Here is a 21626-nt window from a genome sequence, read left to right as displayed (position 1 = left end):
CAGTGAGCATATAGGGAGAAGGCAGGAGCTGGCAGGACGATGTCTTTGAGGTGTGAAGAACTGTGGTGTTAAATAGCTTTGTCATAAAGGTCCGTGGAGGAGGAAACAAAGGATATTTACTCCAGCTAATCTGGAAATGCTCAGATTAAGCATAAAGATATGGGGAGAAGGATATGCAAGCATACAAACCCCTGCACTTGGACCATGAAGAGTATGAAATGTGAGCTTTTGGCATCAAGAACAGAAAAAAATTAACTACTACTTCTGGTGAATTACTGAAATTGTACTTGTAAGCAGCATATTCTTTTACTAGTGAAGTATTTACTCCAACTACATCAACTTTAGAAGTATACTAGTATAGTATATACAGATAGTATATATATATGTATATATAGTATATACAGATAACTAATTATAATTCTAAAAGTTCTGTGATATATAAATATCATAGATACGACTATGTAAAAACTGTGGTAGAAAAGCAGGATGCTATAAGGACGATCAAAGACAAGAAGTGATTATCCATTAATTAACTGTTGTTCCAGAATAACAGCTTTTCTGAATATGAACAGAAAACATCTAAGCACTGCTGTTCGGGGGGAGGGGGGAGAAATAAAATAAAATAAAAAAAAAAGGCAGGCATTGAAAAACTTACCTTGCTGCCAATCAAAAAAGACAAGTTCATCTGATTGTTGGGGACAAGCCATGCTGTTGCATTAAGGTCTGAAAAATAAAGCTTTACACATCAAGAGAAATTAGTGAAACCCTGTATGTTCCTGAAGGTCAACTGAATTTGCTTTGCTCCACAGTATTTGTTTTCAGACTGAGCATCAAATTAAGTAGATGGGGAGGAGCCAGCATGATGTATGCTGTTTCTCAGCTATTAATGCATGTTGAGATGCTAATGCACCAAACTTTCTACTCCTGCTCCCCACCCCAACTCTTCTCTGGTGAGCAGAAATCATATGGAAACAATTTGAACCCCTCTGACTTTAACCCTGTAACCCAGGGGTCCTCAAACTACGGCCCGCGGGCTGGATACGGATTGAAATCCGCCCCCCGTATTTACAGAACCCCCCCGTGCCCCCCCGCCGGGGGCTGGGGTGGGGGGGAACCAAGCAGCCGCAGATGACTGACTGCCACTGCATCCGCGCCGGCGCCCTGGATAAAAAGTCTGAGGACCCCTGCTGTAACCTAACAAATAAGGCACTTAACTGCGAGGGGGACTTCTGGGTTTGAGCAACAACTGCCAGGCCTGGGCTTTTTATATTATCCAGTAACTGATGAATTTAGAATACATAGGCATTCCTGAAGCTAAAACCCAGGGCATGCAACATTATCTACTTCTGTGGGGTATCAAATGCTAAGCTGTGGAGCAGTGCTTCTCATTTTAGCTTGGCACTTACCTAAACTCTCTATATTTTTTTTCCTGCTGAGTGATGAAGTTTTAACAGCATCAAGATTATTACTACACTCACATTTAAAATTTCCTTCTGATTATCCCCGTGCCATGACAGCTCTAAACCCTGACCTGTGTGGGTGCCATTAGAAGATGACCACACTCTAGATTTACAATGTTCTTAGAGAGAGAAATGCCAAATCTTGATTTGGGATTCTAGATTCTTATCTATTTCTGTGGATGCACATCCAAGAAACAAGATCATTAACCTTTAAATGCTTTATTACAGCCAGCCTTTTTTTTTTTTAAAAGGAGACTTAATTTATATGTATATGTCTTTCAAAAGTCTCAATTTTTGTATATGCATGTCTTTTGTTTCATTTGCTGTTTTCACAGCAAAGGTCTCTGTATTTCATTTAGCGCCAGTGTAGGCCTGCAGGGCATAATCAGTCCCCAATCTTCTACCAATCCCCATTAGAAGGAAAGAAAATGATTCTAAGCAGATATGCTACTTCTTTCATGGTTTAGCCCCTAACGTATGCCTGAGAGCTACCACAATGCAAGCACTGAAGTGATGCCAGTCTCTAGGGCCCACAGGCAAAATCCCGAATAGGTCCTGCCAACCACAGCACTTCTGTAGTATTTCACATGTTATACGTACGATACAGGTTCAAAGGACTAAGAAGAGAAAGAACCAGATGCAATATGAGATTTGGGCAGTCCAAGATCTAGTTTTCAGAGTACTAGGCCTCCAAACAGAACCTGGTATTTATTTTAGGTGTTTAAGCTTACACACACACAGAATGGGAGTGCCGAGGGTGGATAGTTATAGAAACACTTGTTTCATGAAGAAAATGAGTAGAAAGTTCTCAACCATCGCTAGTTCAGGTGTTTCTGTACAGTGCACATTAATGTGTCAGTAGCTGTAGGGCAAGGCCTCAAGGACGAGAGTCTGAGCACTGTTAGCCTGATGAACTGAGACGTGTTAGGACTTGTAGGGCATAAGCCCTGGGAACAAAGGAACAAGTTAACAGCAGACTCTTGAGCCATAGCAGTGGAGATGCCAACCCGAAGGACAAAAGAGGGACTTACAGCAAGATAAGGGAACGGATAGTGCTGATAAGGAACTTTGTTATTCACGAAAGTCAAGTAGAAAGAAACCCCCTAATCTTAGAATAAAGATTGATGCTAAGATAAGATAGACTAATCAGTACCTATTGTTTAAATGATGCGTCTTAGAAGATAACCAATCTGTGTAGTTCACGCTTAAGATTTAACCAATCAGTGTCTAACATGTAGAAGGTAGAAACGTATATAATGTTTTATATATAATATATATATAAATATATATAAAAATATATAAATATATATATTTATATAATATAATCAACATTTGCTTGCATCAAGCAGCGTCCCATCTCTTCATTCGCCGCAAATTGGTGACCCCGACGTGATGCGTTTAAGGATCTGACGTGAAGGGCTCTCGAATCGCCTATCTGAGCGACATGCAGCGAATCCCACAGAACTTTGAATGATCTGCTGAAAGGAAGCAGGAGCCGGCCTGAAATCCCTCCGGAGTTGAGAGGTGAGCTGTGGGAAATCCGTAACGGGGAATCAGGCTTCGTCCCCAGAAAGAGACGTATATGGACTCATAAAGGGTCTTCTAATCAGATGCAGGAGTCTGTGCCTCAATCTCCTCAAATGGTGACCCCTATGGTGGTGTTCCGAAGCCTTGGAAGAATAAGGACGGAACTGGTCGATAAAAAAGACAGCTCGTGGAAGAGGGCTGCGTTCCGGAGGAGACGGCTTGGCTGAACGATCGTCTTGCTGTCTGGACCAGGCGAACAACCTAAACCCCGCGGATAACACCTGTATTCATCGAGACAGGTGAGCAGCCAAGAAACCTTAGAGATTTTAAATATTTGGAGAAATTTTAAGAAGCTTTAGAAACCTGTACTCATTGAGACAGGCGAGCAGTCAAGAAACTTTAGAGACTTTGAAAGAAATTAAAGCGGTCAGCAGACAATTGTATGATGCTGCCGCGGAGGGGGACTCTGCGTCGGGAATGCATTTAGCACCTTGGTGGCAAATTCTGACTACTCTTTGCCAAGCGTGGACTAATTCTACTAATGGTGCTAAACCAGAGGAAGCCGTAAATTCTGCCAACAGTGTAAGCACTGAACTAGAGGAGGCTGTAAATTCCACCGACAGCGCGACTCTTCTCAAGACACCGTCAGCGATGGCGATTCCGTCCACACCTCCTCTGCCCCCAAAGCTTCTGCCACTGATTGCAGCGACCCTCACAACACAGGACCAAGCACGGGAACAGGACAACTCGGACAATGATTTTATTGACACTGATAAACCTTTTGATCCAGGTCCTATAGATCTGGAAAAGGAGCTAGACCTTTCCCCCACCCCCTTGTCTCTCCTGATGCATTGATTGTATTTTGGGGGAGGGTGAAAGGGAGTCTGAGGGATTGGTGGCAGGAATGCAAGTGGGAAACACTTAAGTGATGGGTTTTGGGAGTCGCTATGGCATGTTCAGTATTTTGTCAGACAAATCAACCTGCAGAGTGGCAGCCCGTGCAATACGAGGCTGTTAAAGAGTTAAACAAAGCAGTGCGGGAAGGGAGGATTCATAGCACATTTGCTATGTCCCTTCTTGAAGTGATGGCAGAGCCTTATACACTCACACTGCATGACTATTGGAAGTCTTTGCTTTGTGTGGTACTAACTCCGACACAGTGCATGATGTGGTTATCTGATTTTTGCGAGCTAAGTGCAGTGGCCTTGATTGAAAACCTTAATCGGGGAATTGCTGTTAACTATGAGCAGGTGGCTGGAGAAAATAACTGTGCCGATTCTGTGACTCAGGCAAGGTATCCCAGGGACAGCTGTTTGCAAATGAAGGAATGGCTATTAAGGCAGTCAGGATGCGGGAGTCTTGCCACAGTCTTGCAGGGTCCTAGAGAGTCACTAACTGTAATACTAACTTGATTGATTGGCTTCAGAATATTTTGCAACAAGTCGAACATCAGGAAGCTCAAGGGTTGCTTTTAAAACAACTAGCTGTGATAATGTCAATGAAAATTGTAAACGGGCAGCTTTCACAATCGCAACCCCAACATGTGTCAAATGATTGTAACGCAGAACTCACAGCAGACTGTAATTCTCAGGCTGAGTTCTGGAATGCAGCATAACAGATTTTTGCTTCTCTAATCTCTTCTGTAAGAATAGTACACGCTTTTAACTTGCTTAGTAAATTAGGCTGCTAGCTTGCTAAACAAAGTAATACTACAAATACTATTCTTTTTTTTTCTGGCTTATTAACAGATGTTGATTCTGTCCATCATATGTTGCTACAGAACCGAGTTGCTATTGATTTTCATTATTAGCACAGGGACACAAGTGTGAAGACTTTGATAGGATGTGTTACATGAATCTGAGTGACCACTGTGAATTAATTCACAAAAGTATACAAAACTCAAAAGCCTTAAACAAAGATCTGCAGCAGAGCCAGGGGCGGGATGCCTTTGGTCTCTTCTCACGGCTGGGAAACTTTGGGCCATGACTCAAAAGTATTACAGGATTTATTATAATTATCTTCAACCACCTTAGTGATGTTTGCCTTATGTCTCCCATGCCTTTTTTCCTGTATTCAGTGTTCAGTTGATTGTAACATAAATCAGGTCATGGTCACCCAGCTACACACAACCTTTGCCTTGTTGCAATTAACAAGCAAAAAAGAGGAGGATAGAGAATGTCTGAAGAGAGATATAGGAGAGGAAGCTGGAGAATATTTGACCTAACAGGAGATGAGAGAACAGCTAGGTATTGTGAAGGAGAATAGGAAAGATAAACATGGTTATCTAGTGTCTAATAGGTGTCTGCACGCTTGTAGAGATATATAGCTATGTAACTACATGAATGATTTCTGCCCTGAGCCTGGTGGAGCATACAGCTGCGGTTTGTGTCCGGGCTCAGAGATGTAAATAGGGGCTTCTCTGTTATGGTAAAAGTGTCTCTGGTTGCATAAAAAAAAGAGGGAACGAAGGGAATGACCCCAGAGGTATGTTCAGAGAAGGCATGCGATGTTTTGAACTTTTTGACTGAACCAGTCCTTGTTTGGTGTGCCCTTCCTTGAAACTGACTTGCAGAAATTGTTGCAAGAAAGTGAATGTATGTGGGGAATGAAGAATCTTACTAAAAGCCTTGATATTTGGGATAATTGATTACCTCTGTATAATGTTAATCCAAAAGAAGTTGATATCGTTTGCAATTTGAATGTCGATAATTATCTTTATGTAGATGCTAACGTAGTAGGAGGCTATGATGGGAACGTATTGCAGCGCTTCTTCTCTTACTCTTATCCGGACTGACAGCAGGGAAAGCATTAAAGAGTTAAATCACCTTGTTTGGTAGGCAGTTAAGAGTGTGAGTCAAATTTGCCACTGCTTTTTGTTGTTGGTTCAAGGACACGGCTGTGAGGATTTTGATGGTATGTGCTGCGTGGATTTTAGGCGCCCCATTGCAGCAACATGTTACCAAAATCTGAGGAAATCTCAGCCTTTTTGGCATCCATTCACTCAATTGGCAGTATTGTTTGTTTGCTATTACCTTGGTTGCTGTCATGTTTGCAAGGGCCCTGCAGAACATGGCAAACCTGGTACTAGCTGTTCAAAAACAAAAAGGGGGAATTGTAAAATTGTACAGAATAGAGACAGTGGGTTGTTTTGACATTGATGTGCAGTTTTGGCCTTGCTTTGACGAAGTGCAGCTGTGATCCTGCAGCAAAGAGGTAAGTAATTTTGAGGAAGTATGAGAAGAAACTAGGACGAGACAGAAACAAAGGAGGAATGTGATCTCGCCTCTAGAAGATAAGGAAATGGCATGAACAGTAGAGAGTAGCCTAGAGTGAACAGCACCAAGGGAAGTGTTGCATGAATTTGACTGATCACTCTAACTCTATTCATGAGCAGCTCGCTGAGTTAAGAAAAAATGTACAGGCCATAAAGATTGAGAACGGGTTAACAGACTGGCTTTCAAACCTTGGATTAGGGGGCTGGTTACAAAATGTGATCAAAGGAGCATTGATGGTATTGACAGTATTGTTGGTTTTAGTATTATGTGTTCCTTGTTTATTTCAATGCTTACAACGAGAACGCTCAAAAACAAGAAGGGGGAGATGCAGGAGGGGGCCTGGAAATCAGGACCATGTTAGCTGAAAGGAATGTGCTCGAGCTTGTAGGCCACAAACCCTGGGAGGACAAGGAATGTGAACAGATAACAATCAACAGGATGAGTCATGCTGAGAGAAGATAAGGGAATGAGGAACAGAGGGGCCAAGGAGAGGTAACACCTTGCTGTTAATTGATGATATAAACACTTACTTAAAGTGTCCTTTGTTTGTAGTTAACCACCGATCAGGGATTGCCTAGTATGCAATGCTTAGCTTAAAGAACCAATCTGTTTAAAGTGTGCAGCTTCTGAAAACATATATAAACTCGTGATTGTGTACAATAAATCGACATCTTGCATCAAGCAGTGTCCTGTCTCTTCATTCGCCGCAAGTAGCCAAGCCTATGTCAGTGCCTTTGGAGCCCTAACCTTTCTGCTTACCTAGCCCTCTGAGTCTGCACATTTTAATAAATATTAAAAATGTAACAAAATACCCTCTAACACCTGTATAGTCTAAGAAAATTTATTTCATAATATCCCAAGTAGCCATAGTGTCATCTGTCAGGATGTCTAATTGCTGGTATTTCTAGCTTCCATGCAGTTTTTCAGACACCTAAAGGCCAGAAGTCAGCTTAATGTTTCACCCCCCAAAAAAACCCCAACAACCCATGTTTGCTACATGTATAGCTTTTACTGACACAACTAGACAACAGTGCCACTTTACAAGTGGCAGGTAGGAATCTTTGTTAATAATAACTGAGAAATACTGACAAGCAGACATGTGATCTGCACTGCAGAAAACAAAGTGCAGGTCTAGAACATGATGAATCCCTAGAGGTCAAACACCTCAGCACTGCAGGTGGGGAAACATCATTGCCTGCAAGGGCTGGGCCATGATTTTTCCAAGATTTGACTTGTCTGGAACTAACCAGCTGATGCATTGGTACACAGAACAACAGACAATGCACCTTCCCTCCAGTTCAGTAGAGCTACACGCTGCCTGCTTCAGCAGATCCCAGGATTTATCCGTATTTTGGGGCTGCTATTAACACTTGGGATTGGGAGCTGTCATCAGTAAGCCCACGCAGTGAAACTAAGGTGTTTCAAATCAGAAAAACTAATGGCAGCAGCATTCACATTTCATTTGATTTATTGACTTTCTCACACTATATAAAAGCCAAAGTTAACACAAAGAAAGTGAGGAAAAATAAGTAAAAATCAGTGGGGCTTCAGCTGTCTAAACCACACTTCTAGTGCCACTATAACCTGCTGGGCCTCCAGTTGCTATGTTGCATCTCCCAGTCCTGTGCTCTCCTATGTATCTGCTGTCTTATGACATATAAAATGTCTAGACCCCCACGTTTAAGCAGCTGAATTTCATCTACTCATAGTGGTTACAGAGAGACAGACAAATCAAAACAATAAAGATTTGATTTCTTAATAGTCAATGCAAAAGCAGTTTAACCTACTAACTTGATTTCTGTCACAGATACAGTATCAACTCATAAAAGGGATGGAAGGCAAGGAGAGAAAACAGTTTGTGGAAGACTGAGGAGCAGTGAAACAACAAGAGCCTTCAGGCTCTTCAAACAAATTAGAGCCATTTATTTTCATTACAGATCTTCATGGCTCTGGAGCAATCTGACCTGTGAGCAACTGGAAGAGCAATCCCCATGCTCAGCAAGGAAAAACTGATGCAGAGGTTCACCGAAACCACACACTGAATGTACAAACTAGCTATTTTCCCAGTTCTACTTGCAAAACTTGCTGCAATTTTTCAGGTGCTACTTTGCATAACTTCTGTGGACTCACTAAAAAAAGTGAAGTGTTTTCTCTGTGTTAGGATGCACCCCAGATGTAAGCCCCAAATTCAAATACCATGGAGATTCATGTATTTGTGTGTGTGTGCATTCAGAACTGAAATCTCAGGTTTGCACCTCAAGAGAAAGAAAGGCTGAAGTTCTCAGTCAGTTCAATATTGTGGATTCTGACGCTGAAATCTGAATATTGTGGTTAGAACTTTCATAATACATTAATTTTGATACAGCCTATGTAATTTCTTGGGTCTCATCTTAGGTTACAAATACATACATACCTGAAATTTAATAACACCAGAATTTGTTACCATTTAATAACAGCGCTGCTTTATATTTTCCTGTTTTCTCCAGCTGCTACTACTTGGATGTGGTCTAATCCCACTGCACTGTAGGCAGCATCAGATGACTGATCTTCGCAGATCATCTTTTGATCTCATTACAGCTTTTTATCTTCTTTATCAGAGGAGTAGCCAAGAGTGAGAGAGAACTCTCAACTGTACTTTCATGGCTCAGTGTAGTCCCGAGCACAGGATTAAGCACTGTTTACAAATCCTTTCCAGAGACAGGTTCATCCAGTCTCCCATTCAAAGCACACTGAACTCCATGTGAGTCTTCCCATTAAGTTCAGAGGCTTTTGGCTTGCTCCATGAGAAAAAAGAAAGCTTCCAGTGGAAACTACAACTAAGTGATGTCACAGCACTCTCCAAACTATCAAGCTGCAGCAAGGTCTTTTACCATCTCGTACCAACATACTCTTCATGCCAGTCCCTCTGCTGCCTTCTCCTCATCCCTCCTCACCCAGGGTGCGTATTCTCTCTGCTACTTCCTCCTCTCTTCCTTGGCTGCTCCCTCTTCACTGGCTGCCCAACCTCTTAACAGAAACAGCCACAGCTGCATCTTATCTACATCAGCCAACACCCCAGCCCCTGAAGCCAGCCCACAGCTGTATATTATCAACGTTAATTAACCCAGCTTCATCCCTCTACAAAGTGACTCTTCCAACTTTTGTGATAAAATTAATCTCCCATATATCTGTAGGTCAGCCATAGCAATTTGCCTGGCATAGCAAAAGAAAATCATAACACTTGTTTCTTCCATGTTTTTAACACAAAGATGCCCATGTCAAAAGAAACTAAACCAGCTTTACTACAGATCAGAGCATCGCTTCTCATCAAAAAGGGACTGAATCCAACAAACAAGGTTCTGATTCTTCAGCTAAGACCTCTGGACTCACACTCCACTGCAAGACTCAAATCTGAATTAGAAAATTAGCTGAAGCCATTAAAAAATCATTTATCATATGAAGTTGTTAAGTGTAGTAAGTGGCAGTAAGTTATCTAACATACCTTTATACTTCACCCTACCTTTCTTCTCCTGCAGCACTTGAGCTAAGCTGTTCAGCAGATCTATTTGAATATATATGCTTCAAATGCAGGACATGTATTCTAGCAATTAAATGCAGTAATTTAAGGAAAGTACTGTAATGAATACACTGGATGGAGAATGAATGGAAGATGTAGTGTGCCTATTTTGGGTAGCTAGTTCTATTCTGAAAATGAGGAAATATATTTATCTGTGTGTTGATTAGTGTGTATTGGGGCAGTAAATCAGTTTTCCATTCCATTCCTTTCAGGTCTTAAGCAGTCTGGTTTGTCATTCACACAGATAGGGCCCGAGGAGTGGAGGAAGCAGATTCATTTTCTGTGATCTAAGAAAACAAGCGAGAAATGAAAATACTTGTTAATATTATTTGATTGGCAAGCCCCCAATATTGCCCTTATCAGGTGTCTCCAAGTCACCCAGCAGGGTGCCCTACAGGAGATACCTACAGAAGGTGGCTGGAAGGAAGATCAGTGATAACTGGGCTCAGGGCCAAACAGGGGTGGAGAAGCACAATCTCTGCACTGGTGGACCTGACCTCCTGCAAGGTTGATGAGAGTAAGCCCACAAACCTATTGATCCGGGTTCCAATGATATCCCACCATGACCACAGAGATACCATGGGAATAATCTGTGAGTGAAAGTTCAAGCTTCCATGGAAGAGCCTCAGAGAAGTTCAGGGCACAGTATGGATTTACATGCTGACAAGGACCTTGCCTACAACAGATGTTGTATGCTAAGTAAAAACTTACACAGAAAAAGAATTGTAATAGCAGTGGGAACATGACTACAGCGAACAGTGGCCGAAAACACAGAATATAAAAGATCAGCATGGTAAGAAGTGTATTGTCTCATTTGTTTTTCTTCTGTATCCTTTTGTTAGCTCTGAGTTAATTATTTTTCTCCCAAAGAGTACCGGGCATAGCAACGAGTACCAGAATGAGATGACAGTACCAGACTGCAAGTCACTGGGGGAAAGCACCTGGAAGGAGTCTGAAGATCCTCAGAGGCTGATCCACTGCTGTCAATAAGAGGAGCTATTTAGTCCTCTATAGGATTTGACATACAGAAGAAAGGAGGAGACTTAAGAGAAAGGGGAGATTGTAACAATTACGTACATTTCAAAGAATAGAAAAAAGGTTATACAAAACCAGGGAAATGCCAGTACAATGTTTCAATGGCATTTGTTGGAATAACTTGTGTGAGTGAGACCTGTTATCAGATGTTTCAATTACAAGGAGCCATGTGATATGGCTGTATACAAAGCATCTCCAATTGGAAACATCGTTAGGCATCCCACCATTCAGGGGTGCAAAAGCAGCATGCACTTCTACCCAGAGATACTTTGACCTTTCCCCCACCTTCCTATTACCATCTCAGTAAAGGCATCTGCACAGCTTGCCCGTAGTTGTTCAGCAGTCAGAGGGCTGTTCAGTACGAAAGTCTTTGTCAGCCCTCTTTCACTCCTCACACTAGTTACTGCATCTCTCAAAGCGAAGAACACAGAGCATCCCAAGAAAAATCCTGCCTCACCTAACCCCTGAAAAAAGAAAAAAAAAAGTCAAATAGGTGTAGGTTTTGAGCAAATGAAATAAGTACATGCCATGTCAATATCAACTAAAAAGCTATAAAGTCAGTGACTCAAAAAGTGTTCTGTCTTTCTGTAAGGAAGTTTATTTTAGATTCAGTGGAAGCAAGCCTAGATCACACCAAGTCTTCTGATGGAGCTAAAAAGGTTGATTTCAAATATTGGCTATTGATTTTAGAACCTTTTTGTCTCATTGCAAAACTGAAATTTAGAATAATTAGCAGACAAAATTAAAACAATCCAAAACCAGGTACAGATACAACTAAGAAACAAAGCCTGAACTCCTGATAATTCCCTGCACCTGACCTGACACCACTGACCTCAGTGGGCTTGACATCCTCTCACTGCTTCTGACATTAGATTCACATTTGCTCCTTAGTGCAAAGATAGGTCAAAATCTACCCTTATTCCATAGTCCTCTCAGTACTGTGGTATTGAATGTTTTAATCTGGACCGGGATACTGCAACTGAATCTTACCTCCTTGCTAAAATCTGCTAACCAAATGTCTTCCCCAAATATGCTGCATGAAGACAGAATCACATCATGTTACAGTGAATTTTAAGGGTAATTATAGGAGGTAAATTCACAGAAAAGGAAAAGAGCTGTTTGAAGAGGGATATTAGTATCAGCTCTCTCGATCAACTCCCAATCAACTATGTAACTACTTCACCTAAATGATGCTTTTTCAAACACTTTTCTAATTATGTATTACTGAGACAGCTTTAAATAATTTTAAAGGACCTATCTGTTCTTTAATAACTTTTGCTGTAAAAATGCTTTTTCCTTATGTCATGCTGTTTTATTTTACTGTATTCTAAAAGTGTATCTAATACTTGAAACAGCTGGAAATTTGCAGAAGTACCTTCATCTCGACTTACCATTACTACCTATATACAACTGGCCAGAATATTTGTTGGTGTAAATTCAAGCAATGATTACACCAGCTGAATACTTGAGCCAATCTCTCATATAAATACACGCATACAGTCCTATTTCTTATTGTGTAACACACATAAGTAATCTGCACACTCTCATTATTTCTCCATCAATTTCTTTGGTATTTTTATTCTAACCCTTCAGATTATCACAACATTTTAAAAGTATGGTTTGAAATTCAGCTTGCAGCTTCTGTGTATGGTCTGTTAACAAATCCCTAAAATTACTACTTGCCAATCATGAAAGATATGCAGCAACATCACACATTATGTCTTTTCATATTAGCTCCCCTGATGTCATAAATAAAACTATTTCATGGACACTTCTTTGAAATGCTTAAGAAGAAGAACTGAAAACTTTGTATGTTGTATATCAAAGTAATTCCTCTGTTTGTCCTGGGATCTAAGAATTAGGCCCTGTGACTGTTTGCTTACCTTGGATGCATAGATGGCATAAGGATTTGGGGAAGATGACAGCAGGGAAACATTAAATTGTTCTGGAATATCACAAACAGCAGGGATCTTATACTGATCTGGACCCTTAGTACAGAGGACTCCTTCTGGAGAGTACTTTAATTCCTCCATTGTGTACAGTCCAATGCCTTGAACAAAGGCACCTTCAATCTTTAAGAAAGAAAAGAAATAGCATTTACATTCTCATGTATTAAAATGGGTAAAACTTGGGCAAGAACTGATTTGTATTACTGTATGTTAGACCATTTTCTGTCCTGTTTGCCTAATGGGATTCTTCAACATTTTGGGCTACTGGGATGGAAAAAGCTTTCACACCCCTCTCTCATACCAGGCAGAGACAAATGCTTTCATGATGAAATGATGAGATCTGTGGAATAGCCTGCAATGAATAAAGGTGTTTCCCTGCTATCGTGTGGGGAAGGCAGATTGAACAATAGGAGAATTTAGAGACTGTAGATCACAAACAGTACTAAAGTCCAGCAGACAGTGGGCATATATACATACAGGAAGTATTACAGGTTGACACTGTGGGTAAAATTCAAGCTTCATTGACATTTATGAAGCTCTGACACTGACTCAAATGGGGCAAGTCTACAAGTAAAGGGCCTTCTAATCTATGAATTATAACATTATCTAACAATAATGTTTTCTGAATTAATGAGGTAATCTTTATTTCAGATAAGGATAGCAGGAAATTCTTGGCACATACCTGTCCTATATCCACAGCTGGGTTTATGCTGCATCCAATGTCCATAACAATGTCTGTTCTAAGGTTCTGTCAATAAAATTCAAATGCATATTACTGAGAGAAATGCATGGCGTGGAGGCATTAGAACATAATTCAGGTTAGAGCTGGTATTCAGTGGCATAATATATATTAAGGTAGAGGCCCCCGCCACGTACACGATTTCAAAGTAATTTCCAATACCCCGATACAAGCAAAATGGGCTTGTCTCAGCTTTTACAGAAGTTTCACCAGAGGCAGCCTTGCAAGATTTTTCCCATCACACAATGAAATCCCCACATAACTAAGTACAGATAGAGGGCATATGATCAGCAGTCTATGATTTAGCTGTCTAGATGGTCTAGATTCTGGAAACAGAATATTTAGCTCTGCTGTAATTTGCTGGCAAACAGGGAAGGAACAAGTGAAGAACATGTCAGATGTCTGTCATAACCCAAAAGATCTATGACACTAATGTATGACATTAACACAGATGTGCAAAAAGCTGGTTAACAGTACACGGCTTTCATTCTGCTCCACCTGTACTTTGCATTTACACTGTTGATATATTTACTATCATCTGAAGACAGGTGACTTACTAATGCAAAATCTGAATGTTTGTTGCAGCACCCAGTGATACAAACAAACCTCATTCACATTACTTACAAAACTTCCATGACACTCCATTATTACCTTGTGATCTCCTGTTAGACAGTTAATTTCAACCTCTGAACAAGCAGCTCCATAAAGAAAATATGTGAATGGCTGTCCTTCCCCTTTCTCCCAATCCATTTTTTCATTGTAGCCTCTGATGGAAGAAATGACATCCACAAGAAAAAAAATCAGTGAATGTTTGCACCATAACAAAGCAGATGAGCAAATGAAAGTTTGAAACGACTTCAAGTGAAATCTTAAACAACAGGTCAGAACCCCAGCAGTTAAGTTCCATGAAATCCTACAGAGCACTAGTAGTTTAGGTTTGATGGATCTGTATTTATATAAAATTTAGCAGGCAAGCAAGCTATTTCAGATCAGGAGAGTCTACAACCAGCATAATCCCAGAAACATATTAATAAAGACAGGGTAATCAGGTACAGAATACAAATTTAGGGTAATGGTTGCTGAGGTAATAGCACATAAGGGAATTCAGAAAAAGGGAGGAAAACTGGTCAGGATCTATGAAAGAACAATTTACAAGACATGAAAGAGTAAAAATTACGGAAGCTGCCTACACAATGAGTGAGAGAGTCAGGAGTATTAAAATAAAGGTGTAATTCCTTAGAAAGCAGTGGGACTAACTGAGGAGACTATAGTAGTCAGGACTGATGGGGTAAATTCAACAAACACAAGAAGATGTGAAATGCAGCATCCCCCAACCATGTCAGCTATGTGACCAAGGCATACTCTCTGACCATATATGAGTGAAATGTTTTTGTTGAGCACATTTAGAATTATACTCCATAAAACAATTGTGGTATAATTCAGAGCATTGAACCATGCATTTAAAAAGCGTTACACAAAATCCACGTATTCAGCTTCTCACATTCCATCTATCTCAGCTGGCTTTGAGATTCTTGGATGTGGAGAACATGACTGGGTAAGAACTAGATCAATACAGGATTTGAGGCTCAGGGATCTGCAGATGGGTTTGCACACCATTAAATGTCAATAGCAAAGTATGGCTGTCGTTCACTGCATTCAAGATATCAACTTCCTAAAGGGCTGCATAAGCAGAATACAGACTTGAACAGACTTAACAGAAGGAAGGGACATTTTGTTTGGGCTTTTCTAGGTGTTTTAAGTAAGTATGGCTTTGTGACGTGCCTCTCCAATTTACTCCAGGCTGCCTGAATACCTGAAAAGTTGCTATTGATCAGCAGGTAAATACAGGTGGAGGGAGAGAAGATATAAGGCACAGCAGGCTGAGAGAAACTTTTCTTTGAATCCCACCTGAGTTATAGCACAGAATTTTTTCCTTTCTAGTTCTTTATAAATACCGTGAAAGAATTCAGAGAAAAAGGACCACAAGACTGCACTGAGAGACAGCAGAGGGAATTGTGTTTATGATTACTGTGTCTCACAATAGCATTGCTGTTGTGACTAAATCCCTGTCTAAGAGTATAAATGGTGGGAATCTTCTGAGGCTCCAGATGCAAAACAATATTGTTAAAATTGTCAAAACAATAACTCCAAAACTAGAGTCAGTGACCAACCCTACTTCTCACGTGAGCACCAAGTCCCTCTGTAGTTTTTAATTAGTGCTGAATTATAGCATCTGATTCCTGAGTGAGTTTAAAAAAAAATAAAATTACCATGAGCTTTCTCTTAAACTCAACCAGACATTTTAAATTCTCCTTCCTCTAAAGAGAAATAACCTTAAGGTTCAGATCTAGAATTAAATGAGCCTAATTTTCCACAAATGCACCTAATTGCTAATTACAGGTGTGTGCTGGATAAATACTCCAATGCTGCCACTTGTTCTTCCTGTCATGCAACTTGGTGTGATTATGTTTGTCGGTAAAAGTGTAAACAACCTGTAGTACAACAATATTTATGGTTTATAGCAATACAGCTTCCAGTAAATGAACTATATCCCACATTGCACACCTACTGTTATGGGCAGCGGTCACTTTTTTGATGCTTACTGGTTTGCTAATAACCAAATCATGGAGTAAAGATGGGACTAAATAGTCTTTTGATACTTTCTAGAGAGCCCACATAGGGCCAGGCATAAATTAGCAGCACTTAAACGTTAAACTCCAACTCCCCATATATAAAAGAATTGCATAAAACATAAGCTGAGCCATTAGAAAGAACTACTGGACAGGATCTTCTATTCATGGCATTGGTTAATTTCGGAAATCAGCCCTGGTCTAACCTATGCACTTTTAAGGAACAAAAATATATTACCTAAAGTAGCCAGTAGCTGAAAGACTCACACTCTGTTCAAAAGCTTCTTTAATCTGTAAAATATAGCAGCATTTGTGGTAAACCAAGGAAGGAGTCAGGAAGGAATACAGCATACATATATTTACTTATTTTCCTGTATTTACTTAAAAACCAAACTGTAACAAACTGTAAAGAAAAGATGACCAGCTAAGTGTGTTTACTTAGTGCTAAAAAAACCCCATGGTGCCTAATACTGTAGAACTAAAACCCCTTTGGATGAGCAATCTGAATTCTTTTGGCACTACAGTAAGGAAAAGACCTGTCAACAGTGGTGGTCTTGCAGAATCTTTATCATTGGTAATGTTGTAGTCAGAAAGGGCCCTGCTCAATTTTTCTGCTCAAGTTTAACAGAAATGGGGCCCCCTGTCATAGAAGATCTGTATGATTTACTTGCACAAAAATGGCAGCTGACAAGAGAAATACTCTCTGCAGTGTTCTTCTACCAGTGGTAAAAATAACGGTATGAGGTCCCAAATCTATTCCCTTTCAGTGATTCTCATGTTAGATTTACTCAGTTTACAAGTCAAGAAGTTTGGGTCTTTTTTTGAATTTTTAATTAATTGCAATTTACTGAATTTGCAAGATATAAAATTACTTCTCTGCATATATTCTTTTTTAGGTCAGCCATTTCTGCTATGTTTTGTGTATGTCTGAATTATCCAAATTAATTTGGCATCTATTAGAGATTATCTTTGCATACACAGCTGTCAGTTATTAAGCTACCACATGTATTCCAACATTATTTGCTATTGCTAGGAATTATTACTGTCAAGAAAGCGTTTAAATTTTCATAGTTATTTTAGTATTTAATCACTTGAAAAGAAACACCCTAGCGTATTGGATCTGTAAATGTCCTTTTCATTAGGCCATAGATAACAAGCAATACTGGATACGAAAACATAACAAACAGGTTTTCTTATAACATCTTGATACATAGGGATAGATTCTTAGCCATATCTTCATAGTTTATATTACAGCAGAAATATTTCAGTTAAAAAAACCTCAGTTTCTAGCCCTAAAATTCTATTCCAGTTTCAAGTGGGCACCAGACAGGGGCCATTTCTATAAACAGCTTTAGCATTACTTTTGCACTACTCTGCTGCAAATGTAACTAATAGTATAACTAATTACATATTAGAGCAATGGGAGCAAGGATTCCTGCTACTTTCTGTGCAATTCTGTGAGACACTGCATATGGGAGAGAGATGGAAGGAAGAAGTTTAGGAGGCTTCTCTTCATCGATTTGGTAAAAATAAAAAACAGCCATGTAAGAAAATCAACACATACACTGTATCCATATGACAATCTTCTGGCAACAGCTTGTCTGAGGGTAAGATGGGGTGGGTCATTATTGCAGAACCTGGTATTTTTTGCATATTAAAAACTTCCATGCCTCCAAATGTGACTTCACAGACCCTTTATAACTAGATATGATCAGGGGATTGTTCCCCATTATCTAAACCAAGCACCTACACTCCCATCTTTCTGTGAAATAACCTGTTTCTACAGTTTATAACTTTAGGATTATTAGGCTGAACAGACTGATAGACTACAAGGCATATACCACAGCTTCTGCAAACACACTTAGTAGGATTGATCTGTCTTACCCAATCATTCCAGGTCCCTTTTGGGTTCTTGCTGATGATAGGCTGCAGGCGTTTGAGAAGAGTTTGGCAAGCATCCTGGTGAGAAGTCAGGAGAACATATCACAGAATTAACACAGATACATTTGGTACTATTCAAGATATGTTCTAGTTAGTAATTAGTATTTGCTTTACCATCATCTTGGTTTGAAAAGGTATCATAGGAGGTGTCATTTAAATTGCATAGACACAAACCTTATAAAGGGTTAAGTTACAAGGGCTGGAATCTGCATGAATCAGTAGATTTAGAACAGGAACAGGGTACCAAATTTGTACAGGACTAATTATTTTGTTAGGCAAAACAAAGATTTTGTCAAACATAAGCCTCTGAGGGAAAGCTCAGATCATATTCTGAAAATTTGTAAGCACCATTACTGAGAAACTGTCAACAAGTGGTGTTTCTTCTTAGCAACCTCCAGTGGTATTATTGGTAATCTCAAACTTTATTTCTATGGGATCACTAATGCTTAAAGTTTGGCAGGCATTAAGTACCATGAAGGGTAGGGTGTTTTGCTAAACTAAACACTACCCTTTACCTTCACAGCCATCCCATTGACATCTGTCCCTGCAGATCCTGCTGAGGCACATGCATTGGGAATAGTTGTCGTGCTGGTTTCACAGAAGTGAATATATGACATGGGGATGTTCAATTCCCGACTAGCAACCTGTTTCAGGAAGAACACCACGTTATTCTCTGGTTTAGAAACATTTTAAACACTCCAACAGTTCTCCAGTACTTGCTAGAAGTCAGCAATACAAGAAAGAATAAAGTTTCAGCAAGTCCCCTTCCAACCTCCAGCTGAAATCATTCTGCCCAGTTTGTCAGTACAAAGAAACAGAACAGAATGGCAATGTTTTAGCTGTATTCAAATTCTGCAATGGGACTGGAGTGCAACATGTGGTTCTGCATTTTGCTGCTTATGTCCTGTATGACTTAGTGAAAATTATGCAGGCCCAGATCCCAAGCTTTCATTGACTTGGTTAATATCTTTACAGATATTTATCTGTCTCTCAGTTCTGCATTAAACAAATATAATAATAACAACAACAACAATAATATCTGAACTGTATACTAATCTGAATACTGTCTTTTTTTATCATGGGCTTTATGGGATCAGCCCCAAAAAGTTCTTATTTCTAAATAAACCTCTTCACATACCACTGGAAGAATAAAACCCAATCAATTTGTTTTTCTTCCTGCTACCTCTATGACTCTTAATGAAGGTATTTTTGCTTTCTAACTCTATCAATGCAAAGAAGCAGCGGCTATGCTGATAAAGAAATTGTCCTACTGGTACATTAATTAACTAAGAAGAAAACCTTCACACTGTTTATCTGCATGACAGATAAAGCACAAGGAAATATTTGTTTGGGTCATCCGTTACCTGGATCATTTTTGTATGAATACCTTGCCCCATTTCAATTCCACCATGTGTCAGAAGCACAGACCCATCAGTATAAATATGAACCAAAGCTGCAGCCTAAAAAAGAAAACCAAGATCAAGATTAGCGAGAAATGTATTGTATGTTGCGACGAACTGATGAATCGAAAAAGACACAGTTTTGAAGTGTATTTCAATTTATCTGTTTAGTGCTTTTGAACAGAATGCAAAATATGGAATGCTAGTCCCTGCTCTTCCTCTGTAATGACTTCAAAATAAAAAGATATAAACACTTGGAGGTCTGCTTTTTCTGTTGCTGGATCCTGAAATAAATCTACATCTGGCAACAGTATCTTAATGGTTCCAAAAGAAGATGGTGGATCTTCCTCACTAGTGGCTGTACATGCCAATTCCTCCAAGTTCCATTCTCTCTCCCACTGATGTTTTGAGAGCCTTTGGACACAGGTTTTTCAACAGCATAGGCTGGGCAGGCTGTCAGCATTAGACACAGCAGTAAGGTTCTGAATGAAATTCTCCTCCTGGGCTAGCTGGGAGTAGCACTGTAGACTACAAAGCCCCTGTGATTTTAGTCTTGAACAGAGACAGCCAGTTTGATATGACACAAGCTACTCAATTTTCAGTTGATAAAACGCTGTATATTCCATAAGCACTGGACACCTACACTAAACAAAATACAAAGACCAAAACCACTACTGTCCTCCTTTTCTTCCTTAAACTTAGTCTTTGATGACATCAAAGGGTTAAGTCTTTAAGAACAGCATCCCATAGTGCCCCCATGGTCAGAAAGAATAAGCTCAGAGCTGTTTTCTGGAATGGATAACCTAGCCCATGAATACTTTGCCATCAGTCCTCAAACACTTTTAATAAACGTGTTCAACTCATCTACACCAATACCACATTGCAAGAGATGGGACTGGCCTTTGAAGCAGGCAGTGTCCAAGCTGCCTGGGCCCTGAAAACCAGACAACTTTGATCTCAGCTTGAAGAGATCTAGAAGCTAGTGTAGCCTTCAGGGAACAACTATTATGAGGATGATAGGTTTCCAGAAGGTGGACGATAACACATTGGGTTTGTATCCTAAGGCAGAGTAACTGTGATCTTCTATGGATAAAAAGCTTAGCTCACTTATTTTTTAAAGAAACTAACCTGAGTAAGATAACGTGTGCCTAGTCCAAATGGATACTTCATTGGTACAATGGCAATCCCTTTTTTCTTCCAGTAATTTTGTTTGTTAAATTCTTCGATAGTTGTTTTCCTGCTGTAGTATGCAGATTTCTCCATACATTCATTCCAACACCGTATTAAGTTTTGTGGATCAAGCTTTTGTTTGAAGTGTGTCTGCTCAATTTCCTTATACATATTTATTTCCCTAATCTGAAATAATAAAATTAACAGCTATCACAATCTTGTTAAAGGCAGATTGACCATTTGGAGGGACTAGTAGACAACAAGAAGGTTGCTTTATATTCTTGGAACAATTTCCAGTTCGGTGCAGTTTGCAAGAGCATGCTAATCATGCAACAACTAGACGATGATTAAAAAAAATGTATGAATTTTAGCACAAATTATGTCATTGACTTAGAAAATACTTGTTCAAACAGTTGAGCTAATCTAAAGGGTTTTAACTTCCCAATTGCACAGACTTCATTTCAGGAGAGAAGATGTGTTCATTTCTGTCACCTTTTCTGGTGATAAACCAGTTTTATCTGCAACTCCTGTTATCCAAGTTTCTGTCACCAGTGCTGACTGGGGAAAGCCAAAGCCTCGGAATGCTGTGTTTGATGGCAGGTTTGTTTTGCAGGCATAAGCGCAGCATCTCAAGTTGGGAATCTTGTATGCATTGTCCATTTTTAATAAAGATACTTCTGCTACCTGAGGTAGGGAACAAACAGGTCTAGTTAAATGTCAGAACACTGCTTCTTTCAAATTCACATTTAAATCTACTTCATCTCATATAAAGAGCTTAACTTGAGACAATTAGCTTTAAAATTGGGTTTCTGTCAATTGCTGGTAGTAAGAATAATCTTGTGCACATACACAGACTTTACTCATACATTTCTCATGCAGCATATTAGTTTTCATTTATATTTTGGTATTCTCAGAACACAGCTGACGTTACTAGTAGTTGAGTG

General features: G+C 39.7%; 1 protein-coding gene across 3 annotated transcripts in view; it reads right to left on the bottom strand.

Moving 5' to 3' along the window:
• Positions 1-7993: 7993 nt before the first annotated feature.
• AOX1 (aldehyde oxidase 1) overlaps positions 7994-21626 on the bottom strand; it is a 46325-nt gene continuing 32692 nt past the window's right edge. For 2 of the 3 annotated variants that reach the window (XM_037398454.1, XM_037398452.1), the window contains exons 25-35: positions 21175-21366; positions 20641-20868; positions 19477-19572; positions 18628-18756; positions 18056-18130; positions 16410-16462; positions 14193-14307; positions 13485-13550; positions 12737-12925; positions 11139-11317; positions 7994-10105 (exon numbers count right to left, since the gene is read on the bottom strand). In XM_037398454.1, coding sequence (XP_037254351.1) covers positions 10051-10105; positions 11139-11317; positions 12737-12925; positions 13485-13550; positions 14193-14307; positions 16410-16462; positions 18056-18130; positions 18628-18756; positions 19477-19572; positions 20641-20868; positions 21175-21366 — 1377 coding nt within the window. In that variant the 3' untranslated portion in view covers positions 7994-10050. The remainder of the gene's footprint in view (positions 10106-11138; positions 11318-12736; positions 12926-13484; positions 13551-14192; positions 14308-16409; positions 16463-18055; positions 18131-18627; positions 18757-19476; positions 19573-20640; positions 20869-21174; positions 21367-21626) is intronic. The other variant, XM_037398453.1, reaches the window with a different exon arrangement.

The sequence above is a fragment of the Falco rusticolus genome, chromosome 8 (genome assembly GCF_015220075.1).
Source record: "Falco rusticolus isolate bFalRus1 chromosome 8, bFalRus1.pri, whole genome shotgun sequence".
Taxonomy (NCBI): Eukaryota; Metazoa; Chordata; class Aves; order Falconiformes; family Falconidae; genus Falco; species Falco rusticolus.
Note: the sequence above shows the minus strand (reverse complement) of the source record. Positions and strands in the feature narration are given on the sequence as shown.